The sequence below is a fragment of the Cariama cristata genome, unplaced genomic scaffold (assembly GCF_000690535.1).
Source record: "Cariama cristata isolate BGI_N322 unplaced genomic scaffold, ASM69053v1 scaffold11780, whole genome shotgun sequence".
Classification (NCBI taxonomy): Eukaryota; Metazoa; Chordata; class Aves; order Cariamiformes; family Cariamidae; genus Cariama; species Cariama cristata.
The window spans coordinates 33122-58711 of record NW_009595340.1 but is presented as its reverse complement, the minus strand read 5'-3'; the positions used below and the strand labels follow the sequence as shown (position 1 = coordinate 58711).

The 25590-nt window shown below is 45.7% G+C and overlaps 1 protein-coding gene across 2 annotated transcripts in view; it reads left to right on the top strand.

Moving 5' to 3' along the window:
• Positions 1-25590, top strand: part of PHACTR1 (phosphatase and actin regulator 1) — a 74861-nt gene that overhangs the window by 45208 nt on the left and 4063 nt on the right. For both annotated transcript variants that reach the window (XM_009701718.1, XM_009701726.1), the window contains 3 exons: positions 10407-10462; positions 15497-15558; positions 23555-23695. In XM_009701718.1, the coding sequence (XP_009700020.1) occupies positions 10407-10462; positions 15497-15558; positions 23555-23695 (259 nt within the window). The remainder of the gene's footprint in view (positions 1-10406; positions 10463-15496; positions 15559-23554; positions 23696-25590) is intronic.

Below are 25590 nucleotides of genomic sequence, written 5' to 3'. Positions count from 1 at the left end.
CAGGTGTCACAGATCCAGCGGTGGCCATTAAATGGCTCGGCATGACCCAGACATCTGCACTGCAGCTGGCAACGCAGCTACCGGGGTGACCTCTCCTTGTGACCTGCTTCAGGAGATTTGTGCCTGCAATTACCGCAGCGGTTCCTGCAAGAAGAGTTGTGTCTGCTGGAGTTGGCTGAATAAGGGGTTTTTTGCATTTGGTACTCAAATGGAACAAAATAATTAACAAGTGTGACAGGGAAAACTGAACAAAAATAGCACATTGAGGCATTACTTTTTAATTACAAACTGAAAACTAGCATTTCAGGTCAGAATCTAGTATTTTGTCCAATGCATTTTTTAATGCTTTTTTAATTTTTTTTTTAAAGAAAAGTATGTCTAGTGAATTATTTTCTCAGCTGAAACTGCTCACTAAGTTTGACCTCACCTCGCAGATAGTGTGTGACCTGCTGGAACTCAATTTTTTGGCAATTTTACTGTTTGTCACAAACGTTTCACCCAGCCCTAATTCTTAATCTTCAAGTGAACATTTTAGGCCATAGCCCTTTGCAGTAAGTCACTGCTATTTATCACCTGCCTTTTGTGCAATCTGGGGGTCTGAAATCCCTCTGGCACAAAATAGTTAATCACTCTTCAAGCTCTCACATTTGTTCACTTCCAGGAATTTTCCGCTTCAGTAACAAGACAAAGTGTGGGCACCATGCTATTTCCTATGCATCTTTTCTCCTAGAAACTGAATTATCGTGGTTTTGAATTGCCAACACTGCCAACTTCTGTTATAAAAGCGTTTATTTGGAATTCCTGCATTGTGGCTGTTCCGAGTCACTGAGTATTTTAGCTTTTGATTCATTTCTCAGAAACTGGATAAGTTACTTTTCTTTGATATTACCAATGTAAAGTGCCTGTTTGGAGATGAATTTGATTTCTGCAGTATTGTTGGTTTGCCTTTCTTCATTCTGGCACTGGTAAAATGGTCTATAACAAACTAACACAGCCAGGGGGTATACATAATTCCTCCCTCTCTGTTCTTTGAGTGCTCTGTGGCTGCTGCAGTAACAGAGGAGACCTTTTCAAGTTGGCCGAGTTAAGTCTTGAGCTTGCCGCCAGCAAGGTGTGAAGCTCTCTGCCCATTTCCTTTGTTAAAACCAACAGCTTTTTGCATTTTGGATTGAGATTTGCCATGATGGTCACAGATTATTTGGACTGCCAGCCAAAACTGGTTTGTTTGTTTACGTGTTTTAAATGTCCCTGGCTTGATATTTTAGGATTACAGTTGTGTTAGTGCATGTGTGAATAAGAAGATAGGATGCTCCTGCTTTTTTAGTCAGACAAACTGCATGCTGACAGTGCCAGAAGTGTAAGATGCCTGCTAACACACAGGCGATGTACATACAGTCACTGTGGTGCATATATAATCACCGTGTAGTCACTGTGGTCCACAGAGGCCCGTCAGGAGGTCTCATCTTCACGCTAGCTAAATATAGGGAAGATGGTTCCTCCATTATGCACCTCAGCCCTTAACCTTTCCTCGGAGCCAGCAGCTACTTCTCAGCGTAGGCAAAATTTAAGTTTGTGGCAGCAGATTTCTCAGAAAAGGATCCTTAGAGGAGAGGGAAAGATCAACGGGGTTTTAGAGGGCTGTAGGAGGTTTGGGGAGCAGGGCTGTGCTCCTGTTGTCATCCCTCAGCCTCCCTCTGTGGTTTCTTCCCTGGCCCCACAGACCTTCTGTCCACGTTAGCGTTGCTTCATCTCTCCGTCCTAAGGCCACCACCCATGGACAGAAATAACAGCTTGATTCCTGTATCAACCCACGCCCGGCCGTGCAAGCTTCCCTGAGCAGCCGGAGCCAGGGTGGGGGAACATGCCGAGGGGGAAGGGGGCTCTGCTGTTCTGGCTCCTGCTTGGAGGTGGCTCTGCTTTTAAGACTGTCGCTTTTATGGTAAGAAGCAGCCATGTGCTGGAGACTAGAGGGATACCCCAAATTTGTTTAATCCAAGGTGCTAGAAACATCAGGGAGTGGTGTCAGAACTCCAGTCGCAACTGGCTTGGGTGGGTGACAGAGAGCTGGAGGGGTCTGGGCCCCTGCCTTGGGTCTGTTGTTTGGCAGAACGGCCCAGGATAGTCCGGGAAGCCCTTCAGCAGCAGAAGATGGGGGGACACCTTTGCAAATATATTAATAGCGATCTGGTCTCCTACAGATCTCCCAAATACAAGGTTACACCTCAAAACTGAGTAAGTGCAGAAGATGGCAGGAGAAGCCTCCAAAGACTAGTGTTTGGAGGAAAAGAATATTGTATATAACCAGAAAAAAGTAATTTACTATGAGGAGTAAGGCAAATAATGTTTCTGAGGTTTAGCATTTAGATCTTTCCTTCAAAAATGCATCTTTAGAGACCCATTGCTCTAAGTCTGTTTGTTCACAGACACAAAACCAATTGCTATAGAGAGAAGAGATTTTAAAACAAACCAGATGCAATAATGCCTACAGATAGCAAAGATACCTGTTCAGCTCAGATTGATTTTCGTGGTGCCACTTTATTCAAGGCATTCATAGATTGACCTCAAATTGTGAATTATGATCTCTTTAGCTTTGTAAAATCAGCTTTTGGTTCAATATTATTACCTTTGGAGAAGCAAGTGTCTTCTCCCAGTGCTGTGCAGACAACAGGAGGACAATAGCTAACATTTTAGAACATTTTTTTCTTTATTACAATGGGTCCTAACATCCATCTGTTTTTTCTGGCATGCTTTAGATTTTCGACAGCATTTAGTACATTTTTCGCTCTGGATTTCTAGTGCTCAGAAATATCCCATTTTTATTGTTCCAAAAATATATTCTTGAATTAGATACATAGTAAATTCCTTCCTCTAAAAAAGATTGTTCTTTGTTTCCTACTGCAGTTGTTTAGATATTTTGTTCTTGGGATCAGGGATAAGAGGTTTGAGAATTAATGCTGCAAAGCTCATGTGGTGTAACTACCTTAATTCCACCATGCCCTTTTTTTTTCAATCATTTGAACTTGCATGATCGTATTTTATGTGAACAGCCAGCATTTGGCTGAAAGACTTGATGTTATTGAAACAGTACAGTAATGAAACAGAGGAGGCTCCATTTTAGAGCTTGAGGTGTGAGACAAGAGCTTGCGTGGTCTTGCAATGTTCCACATATCAGTAGGCATTTTGCAGTTCGGATTATTGAAAAGGGGGTCAAAATCTGAATTTGTGCGTCTAGCATTACTTGGCTTTATCTTTAGAAAAGAGTGAGAAATTAAGTAATTCCTTGGGAAAATGCAGGTGTCTGCATTGTGATACTGTGGTGTAATGAAAGATTGATGACTTGGGTATATCATTATTCCCACTGTTTCTACGCAGTCAGTGGACTACCTAGTCATTCCTTTATTTCTTTTAACAAAATGCAGTGTTCATGGCCCAGGATGATTCTGCTTTATTTGGGTATTTTAAAGAAATATGTTCTGTATATGATAGACAAGATTTTAATTTTATGCAGACATAATGAATTGTTGAAATCTACATTTTTAATATGATTCTCTTTCCCCAGGAGACCTAATCTGGGCAGCCCATTCTTTCTTGGGGAGCTGGTAACTTTCCCAAGAGTAAATCAGAATCATAATAAATCAATCCCTCGGTCAGCTGGAACAGAAAAGACTGCATTATTTGAGCTATGAGTCAAAGATGGATTCACATGGGCTAAAGAATGAGAAAACAAATTGGTCAGGTTTAGAGTTTTAAACAAAGGCTATAAACAAAGGTTATAAGCAACAGCTTGGTTATATTTTTCACTATCCACAGATGCTTGAGCAAGCAGAAAATTTGCTGATTAGTTTTCCTAAAAATCCTCACCGCAATCTAGACTAGGCAGAGCTTCAAAGTTTGTATTGAAGCTGTTTCTCAACACAAAACCAAGTCTGGGATAAGCATAATTTTGGGGGGTAGTAAAAGACTGCTTAGAGCTTAAATTAAAATCTGAATAATTTTAGCTGAAAATCTGATTTTCCTGCAGAGCCCAGCTGGATACATGACTGCAGATGTATTACGGGAACTGCTACTTGGTTGGTTCCCATGACAGACTGCTCTGTATTTCTTGCGGTGCACTCGGATTTTGCTGAGCAAAAACGTTGCCTCTCTCCTCCGGGACATGGGACTGTTATAGCTATCCTGGACCACACGGTCCAGTCCAGGGAAGAAGCTGGGATGCTGAGGTGGCAGAAGTACCTTGCCAGCCAGGCACCATCAGAAAGTACTTAGATCTTCAACTGATACTTGTCAGGTTTTAAATTTTCACCAAAGGCAAGCGCTTCCTACCAAAATTGTCTAACTAGTTCTCATCTAAACTCTGTCTCGGTGGTGCTTCCCCCACTTTCCCAGGGATGAACAGGAGTCTCTGCCCGCTTTGGTCTGCTCTAGTCGCTGCCACAGGCTTCTTTATAGCTGCAGAAGTACCGCCATCTCCCAGGGGCTGAAGGTTTAAAATCAACAGGGAAGTGGAGAGCAGTCATTACATGGTAACTGAATCATGGCAAACACTCCTTATGGTTTTATTGCCTTAATTTCTCAGGAAAAGGAGTTATAAGATGTATTATCATGACTGATACCAGGAGACTTGTCACACAGATAACAAAGCTTAAAGGAAGAGATAATGTGTCCTACAAATTAGCCAACAACTTAATGGTGTCTAGAACAGGAATTTTAATCGTGTAAAACTCTTACATTTGCTTCTTTGGGTAGAGATTTTCTATTTAATATGCTTTCAGTTTATTCACGCATTGATCAAACTGTATTTAATCCCATTTTATAAATCCTGTTAGGAGAAAGACAGTTCTCTGTAGACTCTAAAGTCTGGCTGGCAATATCTGGGCTGGTACTTCAGAGAAAGGGAACCTCCAGGCTTACAAATACTTTTTGCTCGTTGTGCAGTGACGTGAAGAGAGGAGGTAGTTCATTCCTGCCCTCTGCTAACGGTTACCTGGCAGAGGCAAATACAAGATTTTCTTCTCCTCCATTTTTGTCTTCCAATTTTCTGTTCTTGGCATGGGAGTGCAGAGAGCCGCTGGTAGCCTATACTTCATCAATATTGCTTTGCTATCAGCATTATTATTGGGAAAGGCAAGCTAAATTAAGCAACAGTAAGACTTTATTCCCGTTTAATTTTGCTCATGTGGAATTACATAGCTGATGTAAATCAGCACAGTTCTACTGGCTTCAGTCATGCTCATTTATGCCGACTAAAGAGCAATGTGACAAGTAGTTCTTTGTAGCAGCTGACTTCTCATGTGCCCAGCTCAGATTTACTCCTCTCTTAAAGCAGTCTCTAGGGTGGTATGAACCCAGTTGCAACCGAGTAAAAAGATTTGCATCTACAGAATAAATTCAGGAGTTGTCCAGAGGTTATGCCCCACTGTGCTGAGAAGTTATTTTACATCAGGGTAACTCGAGTCATTAGGAACAGCTTTGTGAGCGTGGCTGGGCTCAGAGGTGTTTTGGTGATGTTCTGGACACCTCACCGTACTGCTGCATGCCCTGTTGTGACCACCCCGTGACCTGTTTGCCCATCAGTCCTGCTCTTGGGTCGCGCACACCTGATGCCACCGTTCAAGCACCAGAGAGCTGCTGGGTTCTGCTTCGTACCTGCGAATGCTCAGAGTTAGTAAGCCTGGCAAGTGTACAGGGCATCATTTTCCAGCAAGCCCTGTACTATATCCAGCCATTATACTTGCAGATGACCCCATACTAAGCTCTTAGATTTTCTTGCCCTCTAGCAGAGGCAAAGATGAATTCCTGGTACCCAGAAAACATATATCCAGCACCATCCTGTTCACATAGTCTAGCAGAGGCAAAGATGAATTCCTGGTAGCCAGAAAACACATATCCAGCACCATCCTGTTCACATAACAACCAGCTGGATGGCATTAACTAGCTCTTTCGCAGAGCTCATCCACAACAAAACAAGAGATGAAGAAGAGAAAACCCCTGACTCCTGGTAGGGGACAGGCTAGGCAGCCAGGAGTGCCTTGCTTCACAGGTGCTAACTGACCAAAGGGCTGCACGAATCTGACCCTCAGCCCCACAACCAGTTGGCCACTGCCCTGACAGCCCTCTGGATATGGCCACACTGCAGAGCAGGGTAAGCATCGCTGTGTCGGCTCTTTATTTAAGTGTTTTGTATTGCCTGGGGAGATGTATGGCCTGGTTTTCCTTTCATTGCTCCTACGGGACACTGCCATATGGAGCAGAAAGTTCCCATTCTGAGTTCTCAGATTGCTGGGCAAGCTCCAAACAGTAGCATCCATCAGTGAAAATGCTGCCTTTCTTTCCTCTGGCTCCCTGAAGAGATTACACCCCCACCACCCAATATTTTAGGTCTACAGCAATTGATTTTGCATGATTGTCCCTCCTGCCCCCATACTCCTACTCATCCACCATGACGTGCCCAGCCAAGAGTGAATTGAAAAAAAAAAAAAAACCACCAACAAAAAACCCCCACCACAAGTCCTTATGAAGAGCGGCTCAGCTCTTGTATAGTTCTAGCATAAAGAGTGTGGTGCGTTTTGATCATGCAGGAAATTAATTCAGAAAATTGGTCTGCTGTCAAATTTATCTTTGTAAATGTGTGCAAACTGTTTTATTTTTCACTGACAACTCTCATTTGGATATAATTTTTTCAGTGAAATCCTAGCAAGGCTTTCTTTATGTCACCATAAATCTTAGGAAGGTTTTCTTTGTAGTAAAACCTTTGTCAGTGTTTTTGCAAAACCGCTATTAACAATATTGCAAAAACATGTGAAGTATAAACCAAGCAATACAATGCAAAGCACAAATTACCAAAACCAAACTTTCCTATCCCCTTGAATGCCTGAAGCTTATTGCAAAACAGCATGCAATGCACAGCGAAGGTCAAGCATGTTCACACAAGAGATTTTAGATACAGAAAGGGCTGTTAAAGGATGTTACTTTTTAAGGCCTGTCTTGGCCATTCCTTGGTCAGACCCCTGTGCTGGTACGGCTCCATGGCACAGCTGGAGTGACCTCCCTGGTCAGCAGCAGCACCGCACGTCCCGCTCCGTTCTGACAGCTTACACAAGCAGATCTCTGCTCTGCTGTTGCACCAGCCTCCTTCCTCACCTCCATTTTCTCCTGTTTATTCTGATTGTGCTGCTAATGAGACATTTGTTACCTGACCTCTGGCCCCTTGACAGCCTCCTGCAGCCCCTGTGATGTTAAACGAAATAAGGCACAGCAGCAATCAAACCACTGAAATCAACCTCTGAAAGCTAGGTGGGCTTTATTAATGGTTTTTTATTCTGGCAGCCCAAGAAGGAAGGTAGAAGAGGGGAGACATCACGGCTGGTGTTTGCCACGATCTGAGCGGCGCACTGGAGATGGTATACTGAAATTTGGTGTGAGAAACCCTGTATCTTTGCAGCCATGGTAACAAAGCAATAGGTGCTTACGTTTCTTGATTTACAGGATCTGTAACTAGTATCAGGATTTTCAAACATGGTAACGTTAACAGCTGCTCAACATCTGGCAAACCTAGAAGTTAAGAGGCAAGAAAAAAAGAAGTAAAATGACGCTGTTCTGAGGAGCTGGAGGAGTTGTTTGTAAAGCCCAAAGATAGTTTAGGGGCAGAAGTCACTGTAGCAGCAAAAGAAATGAAACTAAAAGAGCAAGAGACCAAGAAAAGAGATAATTGTGAGAGCTTGGAAGGGAGGGGCTGGGGAAGGGGCTGGCTTGGTTTGAGGAGCTCACCAAGGAGGGACTCACAGGAGCAGGCTCAGTCAGGCCAAAAGGGCGATAGAAAAGGGGACGTAACAGCAGTTCATGGAGGTGAAAAGAGACACTGGTACTGGAGGCCAGGAACCTCCACAGCTTCTATTTATTTACTTCTTCATCCTCCAGCTGTGCTTCACTGCTTGCCCTGCAAGGACTAGTCATGATCTTGTTCCACTACAAGAGTACCTTGTCTTTTCCTACTGCCTAAGTCTTGCTATTAAAAATTCTTGGGTTTGTAGGAGTCCCTCTGGGTGATCGACAACCCATGAATGCAGATAGCTTCAGATCTCCGGAATGAACCCATCAAAAGCGTCATGGCTTTTTCTGCCGTATAAGCGCATCGCTTGAAAATGGTGGTCATCGTTTAGGCAGGAGCACTCTGCAGCCTGAAAAGGGTGGATAATGGGATCTATAAAATAATTTGACTCTCAGTGGGGAATACAGGTATTCTTGGCTGGCTTTCACTAGGGGCCCTACCAGGCAGCATGAGGAAGAATCCCACAGTCTGTAGGTCTCTGAGCAGCACAGGAGTAGAGAGTGCCTGTGATACCAGGGGCGTACTTGGAAGAAATCTCTGCCCTCTTGTGTGGAAGCAATGACACAGTGAAGTGAAAGCTTGGTTTAAATGCATCCACTTCATGGCAGGTACCCCAGTAAACACATGGAAGTCTTGGTCCTTTTTGTAAATCACCTCTGGAGATAGATAAAACTTCGGCCTTTTGTTAGAAATGCTCCAGTGTGAGCTGTCCTTGACAGAACTGTTAGCTGAGTCCTTCAGTCCCTCTTTTCTTGGAAAGGGGAGGACTGTCTTCAGACTAATTTCCCCTTTTACTTGTTGTGTGATGTTTGTTTCTATAGAAGCAGCCACACACCGTATGGCTGGAGTCCGTCCCTAACATCCCTCTGATGCATCCTCTTGAAAAGCATCACGGTGCGGTGGGTTAAAACCAGCGTGTAACTCAATTCCTACAGACACACAGGGTGGGGCCAAGAGTGGCAACTTTTTCTCTTTGGTTTGCTAGAAATAAAGTAGTTTTAATTGCTTCATAGTCCTAAGGTGAAGCTTCTGATTAGCAACAGCTACTGTATCTTAAAGATGGTAATAGCAAGCACTTGAATAGCACTTTCTGTCTTCAAAGTACTTTGCAGACTTTCTTTACTTCTGAATTAAGGATGAGTTTCTGTCCTTTTCAACACTTTCCCAATGAGGTAAATGTTCAATCTGCCATGGGAAAGAGACAAAGCTAACGACTCCAAATTCTCCACTGGAACGGGGCCATGTTCTGCTGTTTTCGTGGTGTAAAGTGGCCCCAAAGGCCGTAGGGCTGGGATCACCCCTGCTGATGGAAACCTTCAGGCTGTGTAACGATCAGGTGCCTGCAGCCCTTCTGCCTTCGTGCAGCTGGTGCAGGGGTGGGCTCCTGCCCAGCCCACGTGCTTCCGCCCTGTGCGCCGCGCGGGATGTGAGGGGCAGGGGTAGGGGCCTGCCGCAGAGGTGGGCTCCTGGCTCTGGAGGAGGCTGGGGGGGTGTGCGCGTCTCTGAGCGGCCTCTCAGGCCCCGGGCTGAGAGGGGCCGTTGTCAGACACCGCTCGTCCGGCCTCGCAGAGCCAGCCCCATTTCAGTGAGCTGCGGTGCCCCGGGCCAGGGAAGCATTCGGTGCAGAAGATGAAGCCACGCAGACGGCGTTTGTATGACGTTTCCAGTCAGTACCCAGTACCTCAGAGGGGAACTGATGATCCAGCTGGCAGGGACTGGGGCCCCCAAGTTGGAACGTCTCTGAATGACCACGTCCGAAGGAAGAGGAGGCTCTGTCCTATCACTGGCATCATTGACAAAACACCCATTGACTCAGAGGAGAGTATGAGGAGGGCCAACAGTGCTGAATTCTGATGTCATCTCCCTGGTTTACTTGGTTTTCCAAAGACCCCTTTGTGCTTCTCTCCCTTCCTTTGTATTCTGAATATTCAGGCCATTTCTGTGCTCAGAGTCCCCGTTTGTAATTAGATTGTGGGTTTTGTGACCCTGTTAACTACAGGTTGACTAGCAAGTCACGCTGATCCTTCAATATAAGATTTAATAAAAGCCACGAGAGGAGGAGGAGGGAAGCGAGAGTGCAGAGGAGAAGGAGGAGGAGGGCTGCTATTGTTCTGCCCTCAGCACTGCCAAACCATCCCTTGTTTTTTCTGTGGACTGTGTGTGTGTTCAAACACTGTTTGAACAAACGGGGCGCAGTTGGGAGGCTGGCGAGAGGGCAGCGAGAGGGTTAGCTGGGTCTGAGCTGGAAATACTTGCACGAGTCAGGAAGCAGGCATGGGAAGCAGGAAATTAAGTGGAGACATCTGTGTAGCTTAGCTTTCGGCAGCTCTGCCTGGGCTAGGGCTGGGAGAGTCATGCCTAAGATGACATAACGTATTTTGTCTTTCGTGAGTTGAAAACAGAGGAAACTGCGAAAGCGAAGCACGGTCTGTGTCACGCATGGTCCGGGCGTACCAAGTACATAATGGAGCAGTGTCAGTGCTTTCTGCTCTGCCTTTCACACCCCAAAATAACACAAGACAGAGAACTGAGGAGAATGTGATATGGTCCAAAAACTGATCTTGGACTTTTTTCGCAGACGACTGAGCCAGAGGCCAACTGCTGAAGAATTGGAGCAGAGGAACATACTGAAACGTAAGTCTTGATACTACTGACATTTAACCTGAAGCCAGCTAGTTTGGGTTAGTTTAGATGTATGTTGGGTGTTTTCATAAAACGTCAACTATTCTGTATGTGCATCATACTAATGATAAAGTGCATCATAAATGCTAATAAGCATGCAAGTCTGTAGCAACATCCAGAGCTGCAGAAACAATTCTTTAAAATCACAGTCAGTAAATTCACAAGAATGAACAATCTATGGGGACAAAAAACGAGACGTTGAATCTCTTTTGCAAGTCCTGTCCCAAACAGAGGGTTAGTCGTTCTGAAAAGCCTTTATGCAACTCTTTCTTACACAGATGAGCATCCCATTATCAATTAGTAAAGATATTAGGGCATGGCTTGATTAGTTTTCATAAAAATTTTCACAGCAATCTAGACTAGGTGGAGCCTTCATTCAGTTAAAAAAGAAACCAGTGTGACTCGGGATTATTTCCCTGAAATGTTCCCCTGAAACTCTTCCTTTAAATCAGCCAAAAACTTGCTGGTAGATCCTCAAAATGTTAAATGATATTTTGAAGGGACAAAATAGCATTTAGAGACCCTGATCTGAGTTAAGTTAGTAGATACATTGCCACCAGCTTCAAGGGAAGCAGGACTGAGTCTGGCACAAATCTCATAATCTCATGAATGAATAGGAAAAAAATGACAGTTTCTTTACTCACATTGAAGTGGTTTGAGTATTTAAAAAAAAAAAACAAACTGTTGATCTAGTTGTTTTTACTTTGGAAACGGAAAACAAAAGAAACAAATTCGTCCCTTTTTAAGTTAGTAAATGCATCATTCCAGGGAAATTATAAAAAAGACTACATAAAAAAGCATTCCTAAATGGTACCTTCTACATAATGTCTCCTTAGGTAGGTCCCTAATTTACCTTCTCTTGTTATTCCAATAGCTGCATTGTACAGAATCATAAAGATGCGGTAGCAGAAGATTAATTCTCTGAAAATTAGCAGAATTGATTGATTAAATACTTCAAAATCAAATTCCTAGCAAGTCAATGATAGTGTTAACACTCAGCAGGGTGTTTTTCATCTGTTCATGTTATTACACGTGGCAGCCAAAGAGAGAGACGCCACTGTCCGTGCAAAGAGGAGAATGGCCTGGACGGCAGAGTGGCATGGGCGAGCCCGAGGCTGCCAGAAAAGCCGCTTGCTTGGGGCCAGCCCCCTTGGAGAGCTGTGCTCCTACCCGCTACTCCTAACGCCCGTGACCGGCTCCTGGAGGAAGTCAGGGGCAGCACCTGGGGAAATAGGTGGCACATCCAGATGTGATTGTCTCATGGGAGGCGGGGGGGGGAGCAGAACAGCTGGAGGAGGGGGAACCTGCGACGTGACTGATGCCAGGCGCAGGCAGGGAGTGACAGAGGCCAATTCTCTGGGCAGCTCATGTTGTCATCCTGGGAGTTATGAACAAACACGTGTTGTGCACCACCTGGCACTGGTACATGACCAGCAAACGCTGCCCTGGCACTGGTGAGGGTGGCTCGGAGGCAGTGGGGGTCTGGGCCAGCTGCTTTGGCAGCAGCGTTTGAACCAGCATCAGCAGAGAGGCAGCATCTCCAACACTGGGTGCCTGGCAGAGATTCCTGAAGGTCACGTTGCCGAGTGCGGCAGTCACGGAGCAACCTGAAGATGCCTTACATTTCGGAGGAGTTACCCCCTAGGTCACATTAGTTTCTTTTTGAAGGCACTTAAATGACACGGATGTGTTTGAAAACATTACCCTGAATCCAGAACTATACTGTATTTCCCAAATGGAATTTTCGTAGCTTGGTTCCTAAGCACAGATCTGCCCTAGAACATATGTGTCTTGGTAGACAAACAGCTTCATAATTACAGGAAAAAGTAATGTGGTGTTTCCCAGACATCCCAACTTTTGGTGAAGCACAGCAAGAAAGGAGCAAAAAATTGAAATAGTTACATAATTTTTTAAAAAGCATAAAAATGCTTCACCCTTAAGTAAATATAAGCAGTGTCTGATTTGTACATCACTTTGTGTCCTTTCCCTAGACTTCTGAGAAGGAGAATTATAATAAATTAATGAAGCCTAGAGAAAAAGAGATGTAGGAAGCAATAGTGAAAAGAGTTTAAATTCTCTGCGTAAGCAGGTCAAGCAATTTGCAAAAGCCCAGTTCAGAGCATGCACGCACGCGCGCACACACATACATAAACACAAAGAAAACCCAGCAAGCTCCCAAGTACACTAAATATAGAATTTCCTCTGCAGTTAAAGCTGAAATCTCCTTGATGCATATATCATGTCTGGTACCATGATGTTCCTGTTACATGTGTAACCGCATTATTGCCCATTCTGATGGTAAGGAATGAGGCAAAATGTGGTTGGACAGCCAGTCTTTACACATGAAGTGATCACTTCCTAGCTCCATGCTGCTGCAATAATTACGAGATGGTCATCTTTGTTGAATTACACGAGCAGAGCATCCCTTGCACAAGTTCCACTACTTGCTGGTAGCAACAAGAAGGTCACGGCAGAGAAACGGAGAACAGGGACACTGGTGCTTGAAGGGTCCTTCACTGCAGTATACCCAATTCACTGACTCTTATTTAAGTCAAAAGCATGTAGAGCGAAGAGTCCAGACCTGCAGGGTTAGTATGAAGACTAAAGAACACTTTTTGCAGTTAATACTTGCTGGCCGCGTTGATGAGAAGGGTGCCTCAATCCCGCTCACACACCGTGCCCCTGCCACTTCTCAGATGGATACAAGTAGTTCAGTTGTCAGCCTGGCACATTCAGAGTTGCATAAATACTTCACAAAAATGATGGTTAGGTAGGCTCTGGGGGTCTCAGACTGTACTGGGTGACATTTCACACTGACAGAAATCAGGCCTGAAAATCACACCCATACCCACCCACCTCGCAGACACAGGCCTGGAGAAAGAGAGCATCTCCTGAATGCATAAGGTAAAATAACACAACCGTTTTGTAGCTTCACAAGATTGGCATGACTTAATTCACTTAAAGAAATAGCTAAAACAAAGTCACTTTCTGGTTTCAAAGGAGAATGTGTTCCTAATTCCCAGCTTTTACCTGACTGAGGTCTTCAGCCTGTCTGGCTGTCTCGGAAGGTGGGTGGCTGGGTGGAGACATGAGGAGAAAAGGAAGGCATCGTATGCCAAATACAAAAACTAGTGGCTGTAATTAAGTTTTATACATACCTCCTCGGCTGCTTGCAGTTCTACCCTGACTCTGTGCGGGCTCTGTTTAGTGCTGTGCCTCTCTGGCTTAGTCTTACAAGGATTGATTCTGAAAGGAGGCATTTGCAGGACCAGCTCCCCCAAATTTGAGATACAAAGCAAAGAATGAAATTGCTAGAGGAGCAATTGCTAGAAGAGAATCCAGCCCAGTAGGGACAGGAACCACTGAAAGAGGAAATATATTTATCAGCGTAGGTATTCCCGTTACCATTTAAAAAGCCGTTTGTGACTCCCTGCTGTCTTCTGTTCTTTTTACTCCAGTATCAGTTTCCTTCCTTCTGAAAATGTAAGCAGTATTTTTGGTAAAATGGCATTTAAAGATCAGAAGCATATTGTAAAACATCGTAACTGACTGGCTCTTTGTTCACTTTGGTGGAGATTTGCCAGTCCTGCTTTTTTGATGTGATAGACCTGGCAGCTCTACTGTCCTGAGCCCCGAGAAACCTGGCTTCCAGCCTAGCCCGCCTCACCTGCTCGGAGACTTCTGTGGTCCCTCAACCTTCGGTCTTATTTCTGTCTGGGGAAAGCCCCAATTTTCAATGCATTGGTTTGAAACATTGCATCTCCTCCACTGTGGGCAGACTTCTGTTGGGTTAGGACCTGCTTGTATTATTTTTGGCTTGTCCCAGTTGGTTAGTGGGAGTGCTGACCTGTGCGCTCATGGCTGAAGAAGTCACGGCTGTCGGTTTATTACTGCCACTCTGCCAGCGGTGCCTGCTTCTCCCGTAGGATCAGCAGAGAGGAATGTGGGATTCCCCCTTGTCTTTAATTCAGTCCAAAGTTGGGCAATTTAAATCAAGCCGCCTATCCCAAACCAGCCTTCAGGGTCCATAATCTCCCCTGCAGAGAGTTATTCCTGCCTGAGCTAGTCCTATCTGAGTGTACACCAGGGGCACAGGTTACTTGTTGGAAAAGCTGATGAGTTGTGTTTGCTGTCGTCTGTTATGCGCAGGCTGGTTGGAGTAAGGAGCAGTTCAACCGTCAGCGAAGCAGTGGAAACAGCTCCTGACTGACGGAGGAGCTGAGTACCTAGAAACCTGGGCTTTTAGTGACTTTCAGTAAAGTTCAGTGCAAAGGCATGCATGAGAGCCTGCTCCTAAGTTGAAGAAGAGTTAGTGTACTCAACTGTTATTGTCCTCTTGAGGGATAATGGTTGAGGCTTGCCCTGGTAAGAATTTGTAATGTGAGCTTTTGCCTTAGTGTTGAAAGTGAATTGCCTCGGGATGTGCTTTTATGCTCCAGTGGGGTGCTGTGAAGGCTCACGATGGAAGGACGCTCTCTCCTTACTCTACTGAGGTCATGAGAACTTGCAGATTTTGCCTGACACCCCTATTCTGATTTTTTTTTTCCCCATTCTCTCCAAAGAGTAGCTCCAAGAAATCGTTCTGTAGATGGGGGAAAAAAAAAAAAGGCCTGTGTTTCTTTTCCAACCATTGCCCTTGCAGCCTGGCAGAATCGGACGGTACCGTAGCCGACCCGGCCGAGGCAGGCGGGCTGTGGGCAGGGAGATAGAGCTGCTTCTGAAGAGCTGGCTCCTGCCTGCCCGTCTGGAAAGTGACACACATGGCCAGGTGCCAACACAGGGAAAGGAAGGAGGCTGTAGATGCTTTATGAAGTGTATGAAGGAGCACGGTAGCTACGGATCAAGGGAGTTCACCAGCCCCAGAGGGACACTCTGTGCATCAGAGAGGTCCTGAAACATTAATATACTGATGGAGAGGCTTATTTTGTTGTATACTGTGCATGCCTGACGAGTCCACAGCCTGAGATCCTTGTAAATCTTTTACAGCCCGGAATGAGCAAGAGGAGCAGGAGGAAAAACGAGAGATAAAGAGAAGATTAACACGTAAGGTGAGAAGCAACTTTGAGCGTGTTATGATGCTACTGTAACTTTCTCCCTCCTGCACAGCTGTTTCCCTTTTTCCTTTTCCTCAGCACCGTTTTTGAAAGTAGAGTGTGAAACAAGTCTTTAAAGAAAACTTTAAAAGAAATCACCAGTGTTACACGGTGTAAGTCCACAGAGAGCAAAGGGAACCACTGCGGGCTGTTGCTGGTAACATTTTGAAACAAGACAAAAGAAGATCTAGTCTTCCTAACCAAAGGAGCTTTGAACAGTGAAGGACAGAGAGCCTAGCGTTGGTCTAACCCCGCTCCCTGTAAACGTAATGGCTTCTGCAGCCATTGCGAAGAGAGCAAAGTTAAAACAATACTGATTGCATTTGAAAATTCCACCTAAAAAAAGCATAAAACTGGGAAATAAACTTTTTCTGGAAAGGGACATTGTCACTTGAGGCATTTAAATAGAAACAAGCACTTGCAAAATGGTTTATAATGCAGAAAATAATCTTATGTTGGCAGGGAAGGACAAAGAAAACAGCATAGTTTGGTTTTGGTTTTTCCTCCCTTTTGAAAGTCATTTACTCTTAAAACAGAAGAACAGTCATTTCAGATCCACATGCTCAGTTTTGCAGCTGGTGTAAATGTCCACAGATGTCCCAACACGCATAACCACCAACCCGTCCTGTTGGTGCAGATTAACTTCATTTCACCACTGACATAGTTCCTATCTCCAGAGGCGGAGAAAGCCCCCTAAAAACTCACACGCTTGTGAAGCAGCATCAATCCCTTCCTGTACTTTTTTAGGTAGCTTAGTCTTTTTGACCTTTCCTGGTATGAATGACGACAAGGAAAGGGCTCAAAATATACATGGAAAGGTTACGTTCAGAGAGCTGGACTGCTTGCTTTCGTGGTTAAAAATCTCATGTCTTATTCTCAGCTCACGTAAATCAGCAGAGTTCTCGGTCACCGGTGGGGGACACTGCTGGTGTCTGCAGGAGCTAAGAATGCGACCTGAGGAGCTGTAATATTATTTTTAAAACACTTAAATTCCTGACAACAATCGCAGGAGATGGTCTCACATCCCTTCGTAGCACTGCCTGAAAGAAAAGATCGTAACAACTGCATTGCAGATGTTTCACGGGACTTAGGCTCTGCGCAGAGGCTAGAAATACCGTTTTACCAGGCTTTTGATTTCCCTGTACATTAAAGGGTAAACACATACAGCAATCCAATCCAAAGCTTGATGCTATTTGATGAATGGCTGTAATAGAGAAAAAGCAAAGCTACCCGTACCCAGGCTGCTGCCTAAGAAGTGAGGGCTTGCCACCTCAGCCGGCGTTCCCGCGGCACAGTTCCCACCCTCGGCTGGTCGGTCGGAAAGGCACGAAGCACGTGAGCGGTCTGCGGTGGGCAGAGGCCACAGCCACGTGCGCAACCGAAACGCCCAGGCTGCTACAGCATCGCAGCAGTGTCTGCTCCCTGCAACCTCCACACTTTTCTTTGAGATTTCAGTCTTTGTCTTCTTTGCACTTTTAAGTAGGCACAACAGCGAGCGCAGCATCAGTCCGAGCCCCTGGCAGTCGGCTCTTTAATGTTCGTAGCCCTGTTCCCGGTCACATTCCTTTTAGCCTTTTGTGGCTTCTTCCCTAGTAAAGATTTTTCTCCCCCCACATTTGTGAGGTTGGTAGCAACATGACTTGGCATTGTTTGATTTTGATCATCTTTTTAAACTGCTGTAAATTGTTCTAGTGACACCTGTAATTTTAATGAAAGAACCACAGGCCTGGTCTAACGACAAATTTTGTTCTCACCTACCAAAAACATGCTGTCATAAAAGCTCAGAAATCACTAGGGGAAAGAAGGGACTGAAGTGTGCAAGTGGATAGATAACAACTAGAAATGCCAGCCACCTAACGAATCGTGCAAAAAATAGTTGTTATTCCCCAGCTCTGCCTTTCATGAGCAGGTCCCAGATGCGTCGTGGTGTCTGCAGCAGAAAGGCAGGCTCCTGCTGTCGATTGGTACTGAAGTCTGATTACCAAAGGATTTTAAACCTCAGATCAAGCAGAAGTTTAATTGAGCACGGCAAGCGTTTTGCCCCGCGGACCTTTCTGTTTGCACGGAGTTTTAATGCACACACACGCCCCAAGGGTAGATGCAGCGCAAGGCAGGTATGGCACGGTGCCTCCTTGGCACCCTGTGATGTTGGTAATAAGAAGGGAAGGGGGTTCTGCAGAAGACAGGGCTTTTGACCTTGCACTATAGAAAGTGCAAGTCTTGCTACTGTCCCCAATTTTTTTTTGGTGGCGTCATTCCAACTCCAAGAGAACAACCCACTTTGTCCATTAAAAAGCTGTTCTTAAAATTCCTTCAGCACTGACATTTTGTTACGGCAGTATGATGATAAGTTGTAACACCACATGCTGTAATAAGTAAGATTACCTTGCTAGGTCTAGGTGCCTTATTAAAGTCAGCAATAAATATCCAGTTGAATTCATCATCTGGACAGGCAATTTCTAAAAAATAATTTTTTAAAAACCAGGTGACCTATAGCGAGCTGCCCCTTTTAAGCACTTTTCATCCTCTCAGACTCAGCTAACTCCAAATTAACTGAGGATAGGGAATAGCTGCCATTGAAGGAACTAAATGGAGGCAAATGCTGTTGGGTACAGTTTCTCTGTAGCTCACATCCCTCCTGACCAAGGAAGAAGAGCTGAAGTGCATTTGCCTGTCGCCTGCGATGCCCGTGGATGGGTTCTGCACATCCAGCCTCCCCTCTGCTCCCTCTCCCTGCCCCTCGGGGCCCTCCGAGCAGCTTCGGGCACACGGACTTGTCATTTGAGTGGATTAGGAAGGGTTTTTCTTTGAGCACTGGTCTTGGCCCACAAGCCCATTCGGGGAACGTTAGTGTGCGGAGGCCCTCTGGGAGAAGTGTTGCAGGTGGGTCCCCTCCACAAGGAGATCTGGGCCCCCAGGAATTACTCCCAAGAATTTATCCTTTCTGAACCACGGTGAATTTGGCCGAGCACCAAGGCAATTAACACAAGCCTGAACTCCTCCTGAGGATTTCCATTAGAGACAGGGAGAGAATCACAGCCTGGATTAACAGAACACGTTTCAAATCACTTGCAAAGAGGAATAAAACTCTTCTTATTCTACCTTCTCTTCTCTCAAATAGCATCAGGCCCATTCCCCAGAGCTGTTTACCGCTTCCTATCTCCCAATAGCTAATTTTTCCCAGAGGTCTAGCTCCAAAATGAAAAATTTCATAGCTGTTAGATTGACAACCAAAATGATGAGGTGTGGCATTTTCTTAAAATCCATGCAATAATCTGAAATCTTTGCTCCCTTTAAATTCCTGCCCTGGTACAACTTAAACTGCCTGTTCACTGGTGCCTCACTGGGAAATGTCTTGCTGTTCAATCTTTTCTTTAATTGCCCTCCGCTGGTTTGCATCAGCACAGGCTGTTCAAAGTAGTGAACTCTTGAGAGAGGTGGGGCTCGTCAGAGGGAGGGAGTGGGGAGGGGAGAGGTCAGCGAAGAAGGAAGGTTAGCAGCTAATTTGGATAAACTGCATTCATAGTCAGAGGGAAAGGTCTTCAGGGCATTTTCATCACATCCTGCTCCTATGTCTTACCACAACAGGCGGAGAGCAAAGGAGAGAGGGCGTTGTGTGTGCTGCTTGTTAGGATCTGCAATTTTTCACCTTGGTTTCTTCCTTAAACAACAACCATAAGATTTTAATGAGCTATAACAAAGCAGGCAATGATGAAGTGTCAAGACAACAAGCTTCATTGTGACTGAAGTGGAGCAAGCGCAGCATTTCGCATTTGACTAAATCCCAAGGCCAGACTGGCAAGAGTACGTCCCCTCCGCTTTACCTGGTGGCAATGCTTGGGTTTCCTTCCTTTCCCATGCCAAGAACAAAGGGGGCTGTGTTAAACTTTCCCTTGCAAATTGGCTTAGTATCAAAGCTTGAAACGTGCCCATTTTTACCTCCCATGATTCAGAATATATAGAGGAAAACTTGACCTCCCGTGATGAGACATGGGAGGTCCTGTCCTCATTTACATTGCTTTTGCATTAATACAAATCCATTTACTTCAAAAGGGATTTTTGCCCTGGCTCACACTCAAATAATGAGGTCGCTCGCCATAAAGTTATCCTGCTCCCTCAGCCCACACACCTTCACGAATAGGTAAGTAGAAATGTATGTGCCCAGGTGGCACACCCAGGAGAGGTCCAGATGCACACATCCACGTCCCTTTGACATTAACTGAAGTAAAGTAAAAAGGGGTCCAGCTCAGTGAGTAAGAGCCCTTTCTCCCTGCGTGGAGCACCAGCGCCTTGTGCAGGCAATTGCATCGTGTCCTTGACCGTGTCCTTTTACTGTAAGTTTCGAATGTGCCTGTTAGAAAAATTTTGACCAAGAGACCACAGCTCACCGGTCGTAAAAATAACCTCCAAGGTGAGATCGCAGGTGAGCTGTGCCCTCAACGTGAACAGACACTGAAGTGGTACCTCCAGGGGAGCCGCCTAGGGCCTGTTCGGCCGAGCTGTTTCCCCAGCTATTTAAGAGTTAAGGGTGCTCTGGGAAGCCCAGACATACTGGGAGACCCTCACGCTTAGCAGCGCACAAGAAATCTCTGCAGTGGCACGAGAAAGAGGCAGGGCAGTTCGTTAACTGTTCAAATAATATAGCTTTCATTAATTGCTTTTAGAAAACCACTTGGTGTGATTGTCCCTCTCTTTACATTTAGTATGATCAGGTTGGCACCTTGGTTTAACGTACTGGATATATTTTGTGTGTGTGTATTTATATATGTAAATATATGGAGATTTATGGCTACACATGAGCTATGTGGATTTTGGGACTCTCTTTCACAGCCAGAGCACTGGCACAAGAGTCAGGGCATCTTTTCACTGTTCGTAGCTCTGCCTCAGGCCTCCTGGGTCACCTTGAGCTGTTGCCCGGTCTCTGCGCTTCCCTTGCTCCAGCGGCTCTGCAGGGATGGAGGCACAGCCCACCGCTCCGATGGGTGGATAAGGACCTGAAACTGCACTGGGTGTAGGCTTCTGAAGCAAAGGCAGGGCATCTAAAAATAATATACAGTAATAGTTTTATGGTGTCAGAGGAAGAGAAGCAGCAGCTTTTAGTCTGTCTTGTGTTCAGGTGTCACCTAAGAACGATTCATACCAAAGCTTCATAATCTGCTTGTGCCCTTGACATTTTTTCACGCGTAATTCAGTGCACTGTTCTTCACACCCACCGAAGGGTTACAGTGCGTTTCAGTGATGTAGAATGTGCAGATGAGGCACCTGCTTTGATTTTTGTGCATTTGCGAACAGGAGAACTTCCCTCGGATGCGTCTTGTTTCATCATGTGACCCTTAACATTTACCATCATTTGTTTGATTTTAACCCGCACCCGGTGCGCCAAGGAAGCCAAATCAGCTGTTTAAGACCCAGTGCAGCCCTGGGGTAAATACCAGCAATGAATTCACATTGCCAGCAGAAGCACCACCACCTCTGTGGATGCTCTTGGCTTCTTGACACCACCTAGGTGGAATGGCAGCCTGGCACTGCGTGGTTCAGTGTGTCAACAGCCGCCTGCCTTCTCCTCAAAGTACAGCACTTTGGGTTTTTTGCTTTTGTTAAAAGCCTGTCTATTAATTGCAGTGGGTATTTGGCTTGCAGGTGACTTAGGTAGTAGGTATCAGGGCTGCAGGCTAAAGAGGCAATTCTGTTCTGCTAGAATGAAAAATAACATTTTTAAATCTGTACCTGCTTCAATCTACTTTATCGTGCCCTTGGGCTTTCCTGACATGGTACTCTAGCTCAGAGATATGTTTATCCTGGTGTCTAAAAAAAGCCAAAAAGCTATGCCTGCTGTGTATGCCTTTTGCTTTTTTTTAAAAAAGGTCCCCAAAACAGGTAGTCTGAGGTCAGAAAGGCACGCGTCTTGCTAACCCCACTGCATGCACGCGCTTTGGCTGAGCTGAGCATGGCTGGCCTGAACGTGGGTATAGGAAATGGGGCTTTTCTCGGGAAGCTTTTGGAATAAATAGGAGGAACATTGTATGACAACCACATGCAGAGCAGTGCGCCCCAGGAAACGTCACGCCTCCCATAGAAGAAGGTGGGTGTGAGAAAACTGTCTAGTTTTAAGATCTTTGCAATATTCAGAAGTTTTGAAGTTGTTCTTTTTCAAACCAGCAAGGAGTTTTTCCCCCCCCATTAAATGTCGTAATTTATCCTAAAATGGCTTTGGAGACAACATGTCAACTGCCAGCCTGCGACCTGACTGATGCCAGCTGTCCTAGGCAAAGCCGTTGCGTGGCCGAGGGCAGAGCTGTGCTCCTGGTTACGCTTTCATGCCGCGATGTCTCTGCCTTTGGTGTGTGCAAAACGGCTGGGCTGCAGCCGGGAGGGGTAGAGCCCGAGCCCTGTCCTGCTGAGCATCTCACCGGCGGGGCATTAGGGCAGCTCTGCAGGCTGTCGGCGTGAGGGGCTTGAACCCGGCTTGTGAGTGCACGCCCAAGGCTGTCGGCGTCAGGAGAGCAGCCCCGCTGTCCTCTCCCGTCACAACCGTCCTTTCTAAAAAGAGGAGAGAGAAGCAACCATCCATGCCAAGAACCAGCACACAGAGATTTAAAGCCAGAGGCAGGATGGGGCAGTGGAGCTGTCTTGCAGCAGCACCCAAATGCTGGAGAAAGGTGGGATTTTTCACCCTCCACTTAGCATCCCGGCTGTTTTGAACCTTCATTCTCCCTGGAAGATGAAATGCAGGCAACTAAGATACTTAATTTGGGAGGAAGGTGGAATTGCATGTCAGCATTCAGGAGCTTGAATAACTTTGCAGAAGAGAGTCTCAAGCATTTTATGAAATGTTTAGACCTTTCACTATTCACATGGTTGAAGTATTGCAAAACACACCTGTTTCTAGTGAGTGGGAATAGTGTAGCTAATTGTTAGCACTAGTATTATTCCTGATGTATCATGATTACAAATCTTTCACTCTACTAGTGAAACTTTTGCAGCTAATGTACAGCCACATGCACACGTAGCGGTAGCACCTTCTTCAGAAAAAGTGTTGTGATTGCTTTTGACATTAGCCAGCATGCTGTGCATCCAAGGCGAATTGATCCCCGAAAGCCAGTTCGGGTCCCTAGCCATGTAACTGCCTGTACAGTACGTGGACTACCAGCACACTACTGTTCCTAATTTGAGAGGAGAGTTCTCACTGTGGCTGCCTATTCTGCTGTGGAATTTGAAATGCCTTGGAACGGTGAAGATGCTTTCTTGACATGACACAATCCACCCTTGCCATTTTTTTTCTTGGCTTGTAGTATGCAATGTAAACTGTTGAAAGGCAAATACGCTGTGACACAAAATAGAGCTGCAGCATGCAGTGACAAGTTCCATGAACACTAGTCATCGTCCTGCCTGCCCTCGGTTGGGGTAAGGACAAGTCTGCAGAATATCAGAGTGGTAAGGGAGGTCGTTTGTCACCTTTGACACATAATCTAGGGCAGGAGCTGCTCGGTGCCTTTGCCTTTGCCTGACTCTTCGCAGGTAGCACAGAAGCACAGACAGCAGCTCAAGGCTGGGGAGCGTACAGCCTGTGCGAGTAGTTTTAAAGTTGTGTTGTGGTCTTCATCTCTTGCTGAGACATTGGTGCACGAGGGGACTTTTTTTGCATTACATCTCATTTCTGTCAGGGGTGATCAGCCTCAGCCAGGGACTGGGGCCTCCAGCCACAGCTGCTTCCCAAGCAACAGTGGGCTGCTCCAGCAGCAAGGTGGGATCATATTCAAGGTGCTATAACCAGAGGTTATCTCCCAAGCAGCAGTTCTGTGACAGGTCGGTTAAAAACAATGGTACCGGGAATGTCTGAACCCTCTTATTATCATAGCAGTGGTTGCAGTAAAATAAATCCCCAAGCAGCACTCTGCAGGGAAAAAGTGCAGTCCTGATGTCCTTTTCCACTCCTTCCTCAAACCTGCAGCTGAGTCAAAGGCCCACAGTAGAAGAGCTGCGTGAGAGGAAGATCCTCATCCGCTTCAGTGACTACGTGGAAGTGGCCGACGCGCAGGACTACGACAGGAGGGCGGACAAACCCTGGACACGACTCACAGCCGCCGACAAAGTAAGTGGAGCAACTTTGGGAGAGCCATGATCGGAATTGCTAGATCATGTTGCGGCAAACGGGATTCCTGGGGTCCCACGGCCGTCAGGTCATAAACCTCCACCCGACGCCCCTTCCCAGCACACCTGTGGTTTCTTCCCATTCACGAGGTTTGTTGTTTGAGTCACAAATCTTTGGCAAGAAGGCTCCTAGGTGCGTGGGAACCAGAAGCAAGCTTAGCAGCATTACACCGTTGAAACAGAGAGAATATCAAGCCCGTTGAGGAAAGGTCTTGATGGCAGCCCTGTTACTTGTTGGTTTTGGTCTTGCCACATGCTGCTGCCAGCTGGGAGCTCCTGCAAGGCCTAGCAGGGCAGCATGACAGCAGCACGTGCCAGAATCGCTGTGCCAAGACGGAACAAGCCTGGGTGCAAAAATGCCAGCGGGTGAAATTGGCAAAAAGACATCTTCGTCCCACTGAAGCCAGGTAACTTCTCTGTAGTGGGTTACAACAGGGGCCTTTACTCAGGAGTTGTGCCACAGAGTATTTTAAGCTCTAAACTGAAATCGCATGAGCCCTGCGGATGAAGAAAAGACACATGTCTGGCATTGATGGTGCAGCCCTCCGAGCACCGGTGGGACGTTCACTAAGCGGTGTGTCTGGTGTTGGCATTGGCAACAGAGGGGTTAAATTGCTGGCAAATTATATCAGTCACATCCTGAGGGTCTTAATGGTGCCTCAGGAAGATTTCAATGTTTTGTGGCCGCTGTAAGAAAAGAGGGCTGTGAGGCTGATTAGCGCTTGCTGTGCTTACAGTCACTGTATGACGCCCACGTAATTTTGAAAGACTTTCAGGTACCTGAATTCAAGCCTTGACTGTTTCTTTGCTGTGGGACTCGTGCTGCAATGGAGACCCTGATGTCCAATGTTTAGAGACAGGAGCAGGGTTTCTGTCCATGCCACTCATCTATGGTGCTTTGGGTTTTATTCACAGAGGAAAAGGCAGGCAGTTATACTTGTATAATTTAACCAACAGACTTGTATACTTTTGTGATCACTGGTTTTCACCTTGACAGAGGGCTTTTTTTCAGTTTAGCTTTGTATAAATTAATGTAGTATAAACTGATCTGAAAAAAAAGAAAAACTTCCTCTGGACTGTCCACAGCTCATAATATACTGGGTTAAATGAGCTTTTCCCATTTTATCTGTCTCACCATGTTGGCCAAGATCGTAGTTAATTGTCAGTTTTATTCTCCCAACTGGTAGATGAGGGAGGGAATAAATCTGCAACTGGTCCTGCAGCCTTTGAGAGATCCCTGTCTGGGATGAAAAGCAAGGTGAAACTTCAGCCGGGAAAGGAGAAGATTTGGTGTCTAGAGAGGTCCTTCCTCATCCTGTGTCTCTGAAAAGAACAAGTATTAAATACCACTATTAAGTGTAGCCCGGTAAAGAATTCAGTATTATGGCAAAGTACTTTTGAGGTCACTTTTTTTATAACGCATATGCAAAGTCAATAATCAGAGCAAAGGACTTAAGTTCTCCAAATGACCCTTTTCTCAGCTAAGCAGCCACAGAAGAAATGTTTGTCATTCTAATATTGATGCCCCTTCTGGCATAAGGAAGCAGACACGGTCTGGGGGAGTTGGGTCCTGTGGGCAGCATTCCGATTTCTGCCGTTCAGATGACCTGCTTTTCCCTGCCGCTGTGTCCACTGTTGGAAAAAATAGCCAGACAAATTGGAATCAACTCTAAAATGCCTGACAAAGCTCCAACATCCTATAAAAGATTATTTTCTTCCAGCACTTTGATTCAATAACTGTCTTCATTGGTCAGCACAGGCGAGATTTATTGCAAAAACAGATTTTAGTAATGGACTTTTCTGTCCGTCAGTGAATCTCGCTCTGTGTGCTGGGTG